This window comes from Dermacentor albipictus, chromosome 2 (assembly GCF_038994185.2).
Source record: "Dermacentor albipictus isolate Rhodes 1998 colony chromosome 2, USDA_Dalb.pri_finalv2, whole genome shotgun sequence".
Lineage (NCBI taxonomy): Eukaryota > Metazoa > Arthropoda > Arachnida > Ixodida > Ixodidae > Dermacentor > Dermacentor albipictus.
This window is the reverse complement of record NC_091822.1, coordinates 89,149,992-89,162,715: the sequence shown is the minus strand read 5'-3', so window position 1 is coordinate 89,162,715 and position 12,724 is coordinate 89,149,992. Positions and strand designations below refer to the sequence as shown.

The 12,724-nt window shown below is 48.0% G+C and overlaps 1 protein-coding gene across 1 annotated transcript; it reads right to left on the bottom strand.

Moving 5' to 3' along the window:
- Window positions 1–6,223: 6,223 nt before the first annotated feature.
- Window positions 6,224–12,519, bottom strand: LOC135900956 (glutathione S-transferase 1-like). The gene is made up of 5 exons (XM_065430585.1): window positions 12,282–12,519; window positions 8,760–8,821; window positions 7,512–7,653; window positions 6,792–6,962; window positions 6,224–6,439 (listed from the first exon to the last, which is right to left on the bottom strand). Exons 1-5 carry the CDS (start codon window positions 12,429–12,431, stop codon window positions 6,302–6,304), a joined length of 663 nt encoding a protein of 220 aa, XP_065286657.1. The 5' UTR covers window positions 12,432–12,519; the 3' UTR covers window positions 6,224–6,301.
- Window positions 12,520–12,724: the final 205 nt, after the last annotated feature.

Genomic DNA, 12,724 nt, shown 5'->3' with positions numbered 1-12,724 from the left:
AGAAAGAAGGGAAAAAGAGAAATTACGAAAGAACAAATAGGAGGGTGACAGTGGGAAAAGGGGAAGGGGGCAAGTGTACAATGAAGAAGAGGTTGTAAGGTTGGTTTATATATGCGTAAAAAAGCGTGGAAGACAATACTGAGTAGTAGGAAAGAGCTAGTAGAGTAGCTCAGGAATCGAGGTTACCTGGTGGCACAACGTGCTTTGTGCCTTTGTTCGTGATATGGGAACGTCAGGTTTGAGTCGCATCTTTTAGCGATTCTAAGTTGCTCGCCTCAACTTGATTCCTGTAAGGTGTGGGCATTTAAACGTGTGTATGAGGTGTAATGACCTATGTTTGCTCGCGCGAGGAGGACGAAAATTTGTTTGTAGCACACAGTGCCTTGCTTTACCGAATATATCGCCATTTTCATTGCAGTGCTTTATTTTCATTTTCATTGATTCAGGTCTACTGTGTGTTCTATCTGTGAGACGGCCGTTGAGTCCTGTATGAATTTCTCCAGTCTCACCTATGTATTGTTCGTTACAAGCATTATATTCTGGACAGCAGACTTCATCGAATTTACCTTGACAAATTAATCTGAGGCTGTTTTTTCTACTGTGGTAGTAGGTTGTCTGAGTTTTGCGTAGCACCTGGGGCGGCCACATGGACGGTATGTTGACTTCGTCTCTGTCCTTATTCTGCCATGTAGAAGAATGTCCTTCAAATTTGCGTTGCGTCTTTAGGCTACTCTGGCCGTATTGGAAAAATTTCATCGAGTTTATGGTTGCTGGTGAGAATTGGGCAGTGTTTATTGAAGATATTATTCATATTTGGGAGTGCGATTCAGGATTGAGCAGTGAGAAGAGGCGATGTACTTGTGATCTCATGATGGGGTTTGCGGACCTCGGCTACTTTAAGCTCGGTTGCATCTTTCTACGCTTTTTAAAGGCTAGTGTTCGGATGGGTCCTGTTTTATAGGCTTTCTTCAAGGTGAAAAGAATTTAGTAATTTCACAAATTCATCTAGACTGTCGGACAATGCCCCCATATTATAGGTAAAATTAATTTAAGTTAAAGAGTTTTACGTACGAAAACAACGATTTGATTATGAGGCGTGCCGTAGGGGGGCACTTTGGAAAGTTGGACCACCCGGAGTTCTTTAAAAAGCACCTAAATCTAAGTACACGGGGATTTTCGCATTTCGGCCTTATAGAAATGCGGCTGCCGTGGCAGCGATTCGACCGCGCTAACTCGTGCTGAGCATACGATAAGTATGTTGTCTATGTCTCGTAGGTATGTGTGGTGCTTGCATGTGTAGCGAGATAGGAAATCTGTTTCTAGTGTCCCCACATGTTCGCGTAGGTTGGTACAAGAAGTGCACTCATACGTGTCCCACGTATTTGTAGCTATTAATTCTCTTCAAGTTCGAAGTAGTTATATGTTAGAACTAGTTCAAGAAGAGTCAAGTGGACATCAATAGAGTGTTGTGCATTGTGCTTTGGCAACGTTTGTTTTATTGAAGACCAGCCATCAGTGACTAGAATGCTCGTGAACAGGGCCGTAACGCCTAGTGTTGCGAGCATTATGTTTTGTGGTATTGTGCCTGTAGTATTATTGTCCCCGTAGTTCTGAGTAGAAAGGGGGGGGGGGGTATCTTGTACAAATAACTAAGCTATCTCGGGTAAGTCACCATGAAAATGGTTCAGAAATGTGAAGAGGCACTCTGTCTGACTGTTGTTTTTAGTGTTATGTTTATATCCAAGGGCGTCTGATAGCAGCGAATAAAAGACACATACTCGAGTTTAACTGCCTTCACCCGACTGCGATCAATTTTTCACGTTGCAACTTATCACTGCTAAAACTGTAACTTAAACCTGAAATTCTCAGATTATTAAGAAAGGCACAAAACTTTATGCCGATAGCTAACCTCGATTTTTCAGCTCACCTATTCTTCCGTTTCCAGCTCTTCCCTGCCTCTCCCCTACCACCGATTTTATATTATCTTCCAAGCTTTTACTTATGCAGCAACCCTACACCCTTTCCCGATGTGCAGCTGCCCATCCCGATTTTTCTGCTGTCACCCTCCTATTTCTTCTTTCGCAGTTGTTTTTTTCTTCTCTTTTTTGCTTAAAGAGCCTCACCGACACATTACAAAGACCAAGACACCAGAATACCTTTTCTCTGAGCCTCCACAGCAAAGGCACGCGCCACTCCTACACACCAGCGTGACGACGCCTACGCCGAACTCCTGAGCCTAACGTGCCTTGGAAGACCAAGCCGCTGCTTTCCAACTTCCCCAGCCATTGCCCTAAGACTGGGTGTCGCAATTTCAGCGTTTACCTTCAAAATTACCCAAGGCACTGCTGCTGCGCGACTCAAGACAATGTTCGAGCCAATGTCTTTTTATTACTTGGGTACTGACCGGCTCTTCTGAAACTAGGGTGCTTAGAGTACCTGTATTTGCTCCCGTAGGGCGCAGAGTGGCGCTTACCTTTACCGGCGCCGCTCGCATCACTATTCGCCGAGCGCTATCACATGGCGCAAAATGACGTCAAATGTTCAATTGCGCCATTGCAAAACCAACCTTAGGCGTGCGACACCGACTCGTCTTTTCCGTCAGTGCCACCAACGTTGCCACCAGCGGACCGTCGAGCGAGCGTGGGATTCATCGGCTGCAGGTCGCAGGTACGGTATTCCGCGATATTAAGTCAAGGACCATTGTGAAGTGATAGGAAACATGTCATAGTGACACTTGTATTCCAGGGCCGCTATTTTGTAGCGATGCCTTATGCCTTATTCTATGCTATTCTTATCATCCACCACACACGGCCGCCTGATCGCGTTGATAATGTGGGCAGTCCGTCGCTCTGACCATTGGCCAAGCGCGAAAAGTCTGAATAAGCATAGAATAGGAAAAGGCATCGCTACAAAATACCGGCCAAGTATGACAAGGTGCAGCGCACCGAACTTCACAAACCTCACGGAAGGTGGCAAAGCTGTTTACGCGGTGCCGTGCAAACGCAGAGATGTGCGCCAGCGATTGGTATGGCTATTGCGTATGGGCGGAGATCGGCCGGCTCCGAAGGGGGCTAGCATACGCAAGGTGTGCTCTCCTTGTTTGCATTAAATCAACATTTATCCCGAGTGACCCCACTTTAAACGCCGAGATCCATACGCCTGCCAAGAGAGGTTAACTTCTTGAACGACTTTTGGCGTTTATGTGCACTGCGACACAGACGTGGGACAAAGAATGAACGACCCGTCTGAGTCGCGCTGCACATATACGACAAGAATGTTAACTGATTCGCCCAATTCGCTGTGTTGCTTATATGATTGTTCGGGCTATGTGGATGTCGAACAGTGTATTCAAAACAGTGTAAATTCTAGCAGATACAATTTGCCCGCTGCACCCTGGTTTTCCTCCCTTCTGGTCTTGTTTTATTTTTTGCACGTGTTGTAATTTTCATGTAACGTTGACTGATGGGCTTGTGTTCATTTTTGCGTAGTAAGCTAAAACTGCGCGCGCTCTCTATTAGTCAGCTGTGATAAGTTCAGTATTAACCAACCGCAATATCTTACTAGTTAGATCAGCGTTACTCAACGTGAAGAATACGAAATTCTGCCTGTATATTTAATAAGCGTTGTGTTATAGTACATTGACCTGAGCAGTATGAAGCTGTCAAGAAAAATGCGTTTTCATATTACAGTCAGCACTGTGTGAATAATTACTTTGCAAGTTCGTCATCTTGGTGCGATTAGTGTAATAAGAATAATCTTACTCTTAATAGCGTGTTGCCTTTTCAGTTGCTTTGAATTCTGCCCCCCAAGGCTTCAAGTACCAGCTCTCTTGTCCTGCGGCCAGCAGCCATTGGTCATCCATTCCCTTGTAAGAAATAAACTTGATCTAGAAATTCCTACACATTGAATTGTTTTCTACTTACAGATTTGCTGCTACGAAGCAGCAGTTTAGTCTGCGGTGTCTATGAATCGAAAAAACGAGCTATGCATATAATGTGCGCATGTGAAGATTTAAAATGCACGTAAATCTATGTGTCTGCACCGCATACATCGAAAAGGTGCAGCTGCTGTGAACGATGGTCATTGATAAGTGGCGCTCTGTTAACAGTCACTTTCATAACTTCAGCGCGATCGTTCATATGGCGGCGGTCATTAATCAGCTGGTTTCGGCAGCCAAAATGCGCTCACATAATTCTCCGCCTTACGTGTATGATGTTTTCTTCAAACATCCTCTAAAACATTTTGCCTTCCGGCCTCGGCGAGAAAACTTCATATGCATGCTGAAAAACATTGCACCGCGTTTTGTGGCAAAGTACTCCGACTTTGCACGCGAAGTTTCGAGCTGTTTGTGCCGCAGGTGTAGTCAGGATATTATTTTGGGGGATTGAGGGGGGTCTTGCCCCTTATATAAATGTTCGTGCGTATATGTACATGCAAACTAAAAATTTCAGGGGGTTGCAACACTACTCCCCTCCGGCTACGCCAATGGTTCGAGCGTAGCCTGCATAAAAAGTGTCATGTTTCTGAGCACTTGCGAACAATGCCGCATGTAGCTCGCGACCAGTAGTCAAAAAAGCAAACGATACCCCGCGCAGCATTTGCCTCCTGCGCGCGCGAGGAGTAGCTCCACTGCATAGTTGGAACATAATGCCGGACCTATGCGCAGCTCTGCTCCCTGCAGAAGCATATACCGAAACACTAAGAGCGACTTGATATCTGCGCCGCCTCCCGCCATATCTAAAGCTACCACCGCACACCGACTACGACACCTACGTCTTCTGATCAGTTTGAAGGATTTCCAACCTCTCCCACCCCCAACGCTCTCCTATGTATTTCTTTTATCTACCGCCTTCGCACCCGTCCGCTCTTCTCTCCTCGACTCTGAAAGCCCTCCTGAAGACGTACAGCCACAGCGCTCATTTTCTGTTCCGTCACATCTTTTGCAGCTAGCCACCACCAGTAACGAGCACACGTGGCGTCACTGTACTAACCTGTTAAATCTAAGCTGCCAAGAATGACAAAGCTGCCTTTGATGAAGATGAGTCATCCTATCTAAACCTTCACCAGTCTTTCCGAGGGACTTTAGCCCTGTTTATAATCTTTATACCAGTGCGCTGCTCCATGTGTCAGCGCCCTTTCGTTATTTTGAATATTAAGTGGGGTGGACCTTTCAATAACCGGTGTATTCATCGCTAGATAGTTCCGGAAGCTCTGTACCTGGCAGTTTCTGATTAAGGTGGAATACGTCTGCGGACTATATACTGCACGAAATTTCGCAGCGCACTGTTTGGTTGCGGGTTTTGGGCTTGACAAGGAATAATCGCTCTTAATTCCGTCAGGCAAATATGTCCAATGCCACACATGTAAATCTGCAATTCTGGTGTTACGAACTTGCGAAACAATTCGGCGGCAGTACAATTTTTGTTGCTGAATATATGTATAGGTTCTTTCCTTTTGTGCGTGCGCCTCTTAGTGTTTTACCCGAGTGTTCGTTTAATCATGGAGCTCGAAGGTGGTTCTTCGTGATAGTGAAACACTGCGCAAATAATTATTCCTTCCGTCAACGCAACGTCGCGCAGCGTCCCAGTAGCGACCGAAGTTCGGTTCATCATTCCGTATATTTGTAGATGGACGAGACAAGTTATGCAATGCGAGTACAGTGAACGGGTGTTGTTAATCGAGCCGAGTACCTGTACTGTTGTCAGAAGCCTTCATTTGTGAACATTTGTTTGTCAGATTAAGACGCGTGTGTTCGCATGCGTAAGCGATCGTCAGTCAGCCGCCTGTATCACTCGAAAGTACAGTAACAATCGTCCAAGTACTACCGTGTGGCACAGTCAAACACTTGCACCCACCGGCTGCATGCTCGGGACCCAGACATCGCCGCAGCCCTTCGCTTATTGGCGACGACCGCCCGCTTACACTTCGTTCCTCGCAATGCGAAACATTCTTTGCACTTACGCATCCATTCGAGCACTGCGCAGCTGGTCATAACTATACCACGCGAGCGCACGTGTTTTCCTCACGATTACACCTAGCAGCAGCAATTCTGGAGCGGCAAAGAGCGAGGCCTCGACTCGAAGTGTCCTAACAGACGACTAGCAATTTGCCTGTCCACTTGTGCCGTAGCAGTGTAGGAAAAATGTGTTGAATACTCTGCAAGCGTGCAAGGCGGTGGTTCCTACACGAGGGGTGTAATATCAAGACACGCGCAGTCAGGAGCTGTGAAAGAAAACGGTATAGTTTATTTTGTAGACGAGAGGCGTATGTGGTCACAGGGCTGGGATTTGGGTTCTTAACTTCACTTCAGCTCGCTCCAGCGCTGCTGAAGGTAGGTGATACCCGGCCTGTAGATTTCTTCGAAGTAAGGAAGCTCAGTCTTCATGCGTTCGTAGTAGGCAGTCAGCTTGGGAAACTTAGAAGTATCCACGGAGCCATTCTGAAAAGCAGAGTGTGTAGCAATTCAGGGGAAAGCAAACTGTCTGCTGCTACCATCCTGATAGCGCGGTCTGCTTACTAACAAATGCACAGCAATGGCGAGGTAGTGAATATTGCAAGGAACTGTAGCTATAGCGCAAAAATAAGAATGGGTGGACTGCCACCGATTGTGAAAAACGCTCAAGCGGTTCGAACTAGTTGTCGTTGGAGTCGGAAGCATCGAAAGGCGACTGAGTAGGAATACAGCGCGCATTGAATAATACGAGTGGCAACTAAAAAGGGATAGCCGATCGTGAAGTGCCGTTGATTAGGACGATTATCCTAAGCTGAAGCGAACGGAGACAGCAACTTACCTCAAGGCAAATGGTCAGGTTTGCGACCAGGCAAAAGTCAGCGAGTGTGAGATTGTCCCCGGTGGCGTACTTGCCATCGCTGACGAGATATTGGAGGCCCTGGACGACGTTGGTCTCGAAGGCTGCCACCTCTTCATCCGATGGCTTTATGTTGTCCCAGAAGCGCGGACGCTGGAAAGGAGACCATGAAAGGTGAATTTCAGGAAGCAAATAGTACCAAGACCAAGTTGTGGTTGGATGTGGACTGCGGGGGTGACAAGCTATAAGCACACACAGGAAGTAATGAACTGTCTTGAAGTGAAGGATTCGCGTGAGCTGGAGAAATTCGTCAAAAGAAACTGCGCTTTAAACAGGAATGCATGTTATTGCGCCCGTCCAAAGCAGCGCCTTTAGTGGAGAGAAAAATTCACGTCTGCCGCTTGTCTGCGAAACAAGAGCCAGTTAGCCGGCACGTTCCGCGTCATTGCACGTAAGGGTGACGGGGACAAAGCGTTGTCTATCGGCCGTAGATAAAATAGATATTTCGAAAATGCAAGCTGATGGATGATAAGATATCATAGCAACAGCAATGTAATGGTTAAGAGCCTCCTATGAACTCTACAGCAGGCTTCGAACCATCGCTTGTGTTGTACTCGATCGGGGAAAGCCCCAGGGTTGCGAGCACAAAGCCGTGTCTGTAGAGTCATTTGGGGCGTAGAAACAATTAGAGAATGCACTTACGAAGAATAGCAGCTGGAATGGTTGGATAATGCTGGCAACAGCGGCGAGGACGATGTCGATGCGTGCGCGCTCCTTGTAGCACTTAGGGTAGAGGTCGGACTCAGGGGCATGCTTGCGCAGCAGGTAGTAGGCAATGGCATTGCTGCGGTACGAGTAAAAAAAAAGAAGAGAAAATGGGCATGAAAATGTATACATCGTAGCGGTGCCTGCTAACTGCGCGAAATTGGTCAAGCCCGCCGTGGTTGCTCAGTGGCTATGGTGTTGGGCTGCTGAGCACGAGGTCTCGGGATCGAAACCCGGCCACGGTGGCCGCATTTCGATGGGGGGCGAAATGCCAAAACACCCGTGGTACATAGATTTAGGTGCACGTTAAAGAAGCCCAGGTGGTCGAAATGTCCGGAGTCCTCCACTACCACGTTCCTCGTAATCAAAAAGTGGTTTTGGCACGTTAATCCGCATAGTGTTTTGAAGTGGCACAAAGTGAAAGAAAAAAAAACAGGAAAAGCGGGTGAAAAAAAAGAAACTGAACATTTATGCTGCAAAAATATTAAGATCTTACGGAGGTGGCGCTACACTTGAGCCTCCCGTAGCTGGAGCGCTAGAAGGCCCGGCGAGCCAACCCTGAGTATGTTCGTCGCCACTGACTACCTATTCAGTGCGCGAACAAAAAAAAAATGCCCGGAGCGGGCTGAGCAACAAAGCAGAAAAAGTGGGCCCCCGTCGTCACACACGGGCCGGAAACGCAAAGGCAGCGTCCATCTGGTACGGTTGTTTGGTTGAGATCATTGTCGAAGATGCATTGTAGGGGCGACCGTCTTGTATAGGAAAGCCAGACATTGTGCTACCATGCCAAGGTCGCAGCGAGCGTGCCGGCTGAATGACCAAGTGGGATTTCAGCTGGTGCCGGCAGCTGTTAGCGAGCGGGCCTACCTGGAGGCGAAGCTGCGGGTTGCAACACTGGGAACAGAGGGGGGGCGGGCAAAAAAATACAGACGCATGGTGTTCGAGCACGGGATGACCGTGTTTCGCCATTCGCGACACGACTGGCTGCTGTAAACCGTGTGCGGAATGATTATTTTCTGTATAAAGGGCGCGATGACGGAATAAACGTGCTATGGTAGCTTGACGAGGTGATTGTGTTAATGTGTTGGTAAAGGTAACGGAACCGAAATTGGGTGCTCGAACATGGGCTGCTGTAAGCGTGGTATTCGATTGAGTACGAGTCAGGAGAGCAGAGCGTAGACTTGCCTTTCGTAAACGATGAAGCCGTCTTCTTCGACAAGTGTGGGTACCTTGTGGAATGGGTTGATCTGTAAAGAAGGATGGGAAATTAGAGCGCGGGCGACGAACTCGCACATTGAGCAGGAGACACTGAGAGCAATGCCGTGGTATGTCACTGTGGTACTACTTCCAAGATGGTTAAAGAGCAGTAGCGGTGGCATAGGAATGAATGAGAAAATAGGAAGTCACGAGAGGGCGGGGAAAAATAACGGAAATGGCATTGCAGTGAACGGCAGCAAGAAGAAAGGATGTAAGAACAGCGAGCGTGTAGATAGCAGAGTAAGGGAGGAGGGCTATAGCAACCGAGAAATACACAAGTAGGAGGGAATGATGAACAGGAAAATGACAGATGCGCGGAAAGTGTCATGGTGAACCAAGGTATTAACGAAGAGAATGTTGAGGCGATGAAGCAGCGGTGAGAATGAGTGTGCGGGAGTATGTGGAAAAGTGCGCTGCGGGAATCGCCTGGTTACTATAGCCCTCCTCCCTCGCTCTGCCATCAACACGCTTGCCGTTCTTACACCCCGTGTTGGTGCTGCCGTTCACTGCAATGCTCCTTTCGTTATTGTTACCGCCCTCATCACGTTGCGAGAGACAAGCCGAAGGGGCTCATTCATGGAGGCATAACATCCGGTCTACGGAGTCACCCAGGTAAAAGCGCCAAAAATAGGGAAGGTGCCGAGTGACGTGGTGTACGAAACACGAATATAACTGGCCAAAATGCCACCTACTGAAAACTCGCAACAAGGATTACCGCAACGTGCCGAGAATGCCAGTGAGGATGAATTGGAAAGTCTCGATTGGGCATAGCGGAGCTACAGGGGCAGAAGCTGCAAGGAAAATGAAAGTTGGCCACAGCGAATGTGGCGTAGTGCTCTTTCGGAAAAGCAAGAACGGATAGCGATAAGACGGCAAATGGAAAGAGGTGAACTTGCAGAAAATGTGTACTGTTGCGCAATGCGCGTAGTAGGGGGTGTACGACACAGAAGCTGAATGGTGCATGCCGTCTGGAACACACTTAAAAGCGGAATGTCAGCACAGTAAACGTCATTACGCAAAAAAAGAGGTGAGGCGTGAAGACAGGACACAAGAGTACAGAAGTGGACAACACGAATGCCGACTATCAACTCAAGGGAGCACTGAGGAGAAAAGAGAAAGGCACAAAACTCATCTACGCGAGCTCTGGAATGGTATCAGCACGTGTCAGTCGGGTGCATGTGCCGGCCAAGGACCAGGGAATTTCCTCGGCGACGTGTAATGCAGTTTCTAGAGATTTCCTTGGTCTTCGAACAAAAGCACGTTTGTTGGCAGTACTCGCCAATATCTGCGAAGCCGTTGTTAAACTTTGATTCCAAGCATTCCAAAGTAGTAATAAACGGAATTACCATCTCGTGCCTTAAGGCTTTTCTCCCCCGATTCTACATGCACAAAATGAGCGCCAGTTTTAATGCGCAGGCCCGGCACCTATTAGAAGCAGGTTATCCTCGTGTAGCAGTGGCCACTGTGGCTGAGCGCCTAAAGAAGTCGGTTGGGAGGGGAATGGACGCGATTACAGAAAGCAGTAATAGCAAAAAAAAATGAGTAATGGATATTCCGTACATTCATTCAGTGTAGCACAGGCTTAAAAAAGTTGCAAGTAGATATGATGTTAATGTTGCTTTCACTGCTCCCAATAATCTAGGCAAGATATGCGCTCCCGCGCAGAGGAAAGAAGTCCAAGTTAAGGGCGAAAAAGGACCCGATATTTGTCCAGTGAAGCACAATAAGAGCATAAGTTTTACCGACTGTCGTATGGGTGTGGGTTATAAATTCCCCTTAGCTGTGGCCACTTCAACGCAGGGCAAACGGGGCGGTGTATCTATCAGAGGTTAGTGTAACATAAATGCTGGTTAACCGGTGGATCGCCTTCTAATTTTTTTACATCGCCAAGATTTTTTACTGCGCGCCAGAGTTAGATGAATGCGCGATATTGTACAGGCATAAGAATGAAGATACGCGTCTTATGGTAGAGGCATGGCATATCTGTAATGGTGGAAGTGTGTGCGTGAGTCAGCCTTCGATTACTTTACATAAGGAAGAGATTAAGTGCCTGAACAGTTATCTCCCACGTAGGCCTGGCACGTGTACCCAATTGACAAATGCTGATACCATTCCAGGGCTTGCGCAGGTGAGCTTTGCGTCTTTGTTTTTTTCGCCTCAGTGCTACCGTCAGTTGATAGTCGGCGTTCGTGCTTTCCACTTCTCTACTCTGGTGTCCTGTCTGCACGCCTCACCTCTTTCTTTGCATAGTGAATCCTTACCAACTAGCTCAGCTTTCTATCGTTCTAAATAGTAAACGTAGCTGATCGCGATGGAGCCATTCGAAATGAAGGTGGCATGCAACAAGAACAGAAAATCCCAGCGCCGTGACTGAGGGGCGTATGAAACCGGAATGCTACGAAAAGCGAGTGTCATGGGTGCTGCGGTACACAAATCCAAGGCCGTACCCAGGAAATATCTGCGTGGGACAATGGCGGGAAATCAATATGAAGATATCCATGTGCAGATATCCATGTGTGCTATATCCAAGCACAAAAATAATGCATGGAAAGAAAGTCGCATGCACAAGAAATAGCGTGTGGCCAGTGAGCGATAATTGAAAAAGAGGTGGAGGAATGGTGTGGTAAAAAGAAAGCGATGCGCGCTAATGCAGTGATAAATAGTATAAACACGTGGCTGCATACGAGGCAACTCGTAGTGGAGCACAGATCGAAGGAGTGACGTAAGCACCGGCGCAGGGGTTCATCGATCCTGCGGCTGAGGACGGCAAGGTGAGCACGTCCAGGAAAAAAGTGGTTTCGGAAGGAAGGCCTGCCAGAGCGCAGGTACGGCACCACTAAAATCGGGAGTAGGGCTTTTACTTCCCGCCATGGAGGCATCCCGTGACGTTTCAAGGAACGTCCGTAGAACGCAGAAATTAAACGGAATGTTGTGCTTGCGCGAAAGAACGAAAGTATAGTCATAATTTTGTGGTGCACAGAAAAGCCTGCAGCACAGGCCGCGCAAACAGCTTTTAAAAAGGTAATCAGCGATGTGACGTTAAAAAAAGATGGGCGTCCCTACATGAATAGCGAAAGTAACAAGAAAACACGCTGTCAACGAGTACAGCGGCCCGACAGCTAAAGTTAACTGAAAAAAAAAAATGCGAGAAAAAGCTGACCGCGTAAAACAGCGGAGCTTAATGACAACAGGTTGCGCAAAATCCACCAACTTCTTAATACTGTGTGACACTACCACTGTTGCAGTTGCATTCATACAAGGCGATATCGTAAGAAAGCTTGTATTTTGTCTTAACTTCACGTACACGCACATCGCTTCGAGCTCGGAATGCACGCAGACAACTCACTCGCATATCACTTCGAGATCGGAACACGAACGAATAACTACTAGCCGAACATGCAACGGCCTGCACTCGTTACTCTCAGAAGAGAACGAACTACGCCCACAAACCTTGAGGTATTCCTCGCTGAGGTGCTCCTTCTTAGCAAAGTCCAGGTTCTTGAGCGTAATCTCGACGCCCAGGTGCTTGGCGAGCGAGCGAACGAAGCCACAGGGTGGACTGCCGGGCAGGTTGTACAGAAGGGGGGCCTGGGTGGGCATGGCTGCGAGCTGACCAAAGGAGCGAGGCCTAGTCGGGGACGAAGCGTCGGCGGATGAGCGCGAATGGGTAGCGTCTCGCCCGGCGGGGGCCCTTTTTGATGGGCGCACGGCGTCGGGGAGAGGACCACTTGCGCCCTCTCCCGCCGGCTGCGTCGCGCGCCACCCCCTGGCCTGCACAGATAGGAGCAAGGCGGGCAAAGAAAGAAAAAAAAGTGCAAAAGAAAGACATTTGGGAAAAGAGAGAGAGAGAGACACTGCCCAAGCTTTCTTTCCTTAGTCGACCAACAATGAAA

Bases quoted from the DNA above. Each gene is read 5' to 3' on its own strand.
- LOC135900956 (XM_065430585.1), bottom strand. From the start codon at position 12,431: ATGCCCACCCAGGCCCCCCTTCTGTACAACCTGCCCGGCAGTCCACCC. The intron at 8,822-12,281 runs GTTTGTGGGCGT...CCTTCTTTACAG, and splicing joins TCAGCGAGGAATACCTCAAG to ATCAACCCATTCCACAAGGT. The intron at 6,963-7,511 runs GTAAGTGCATTC...TCTCCTTTCCAG, and splicing joins CATTCCAGCTGCTATTCTTC to CGTCCGCGCTTCTGGGACAA.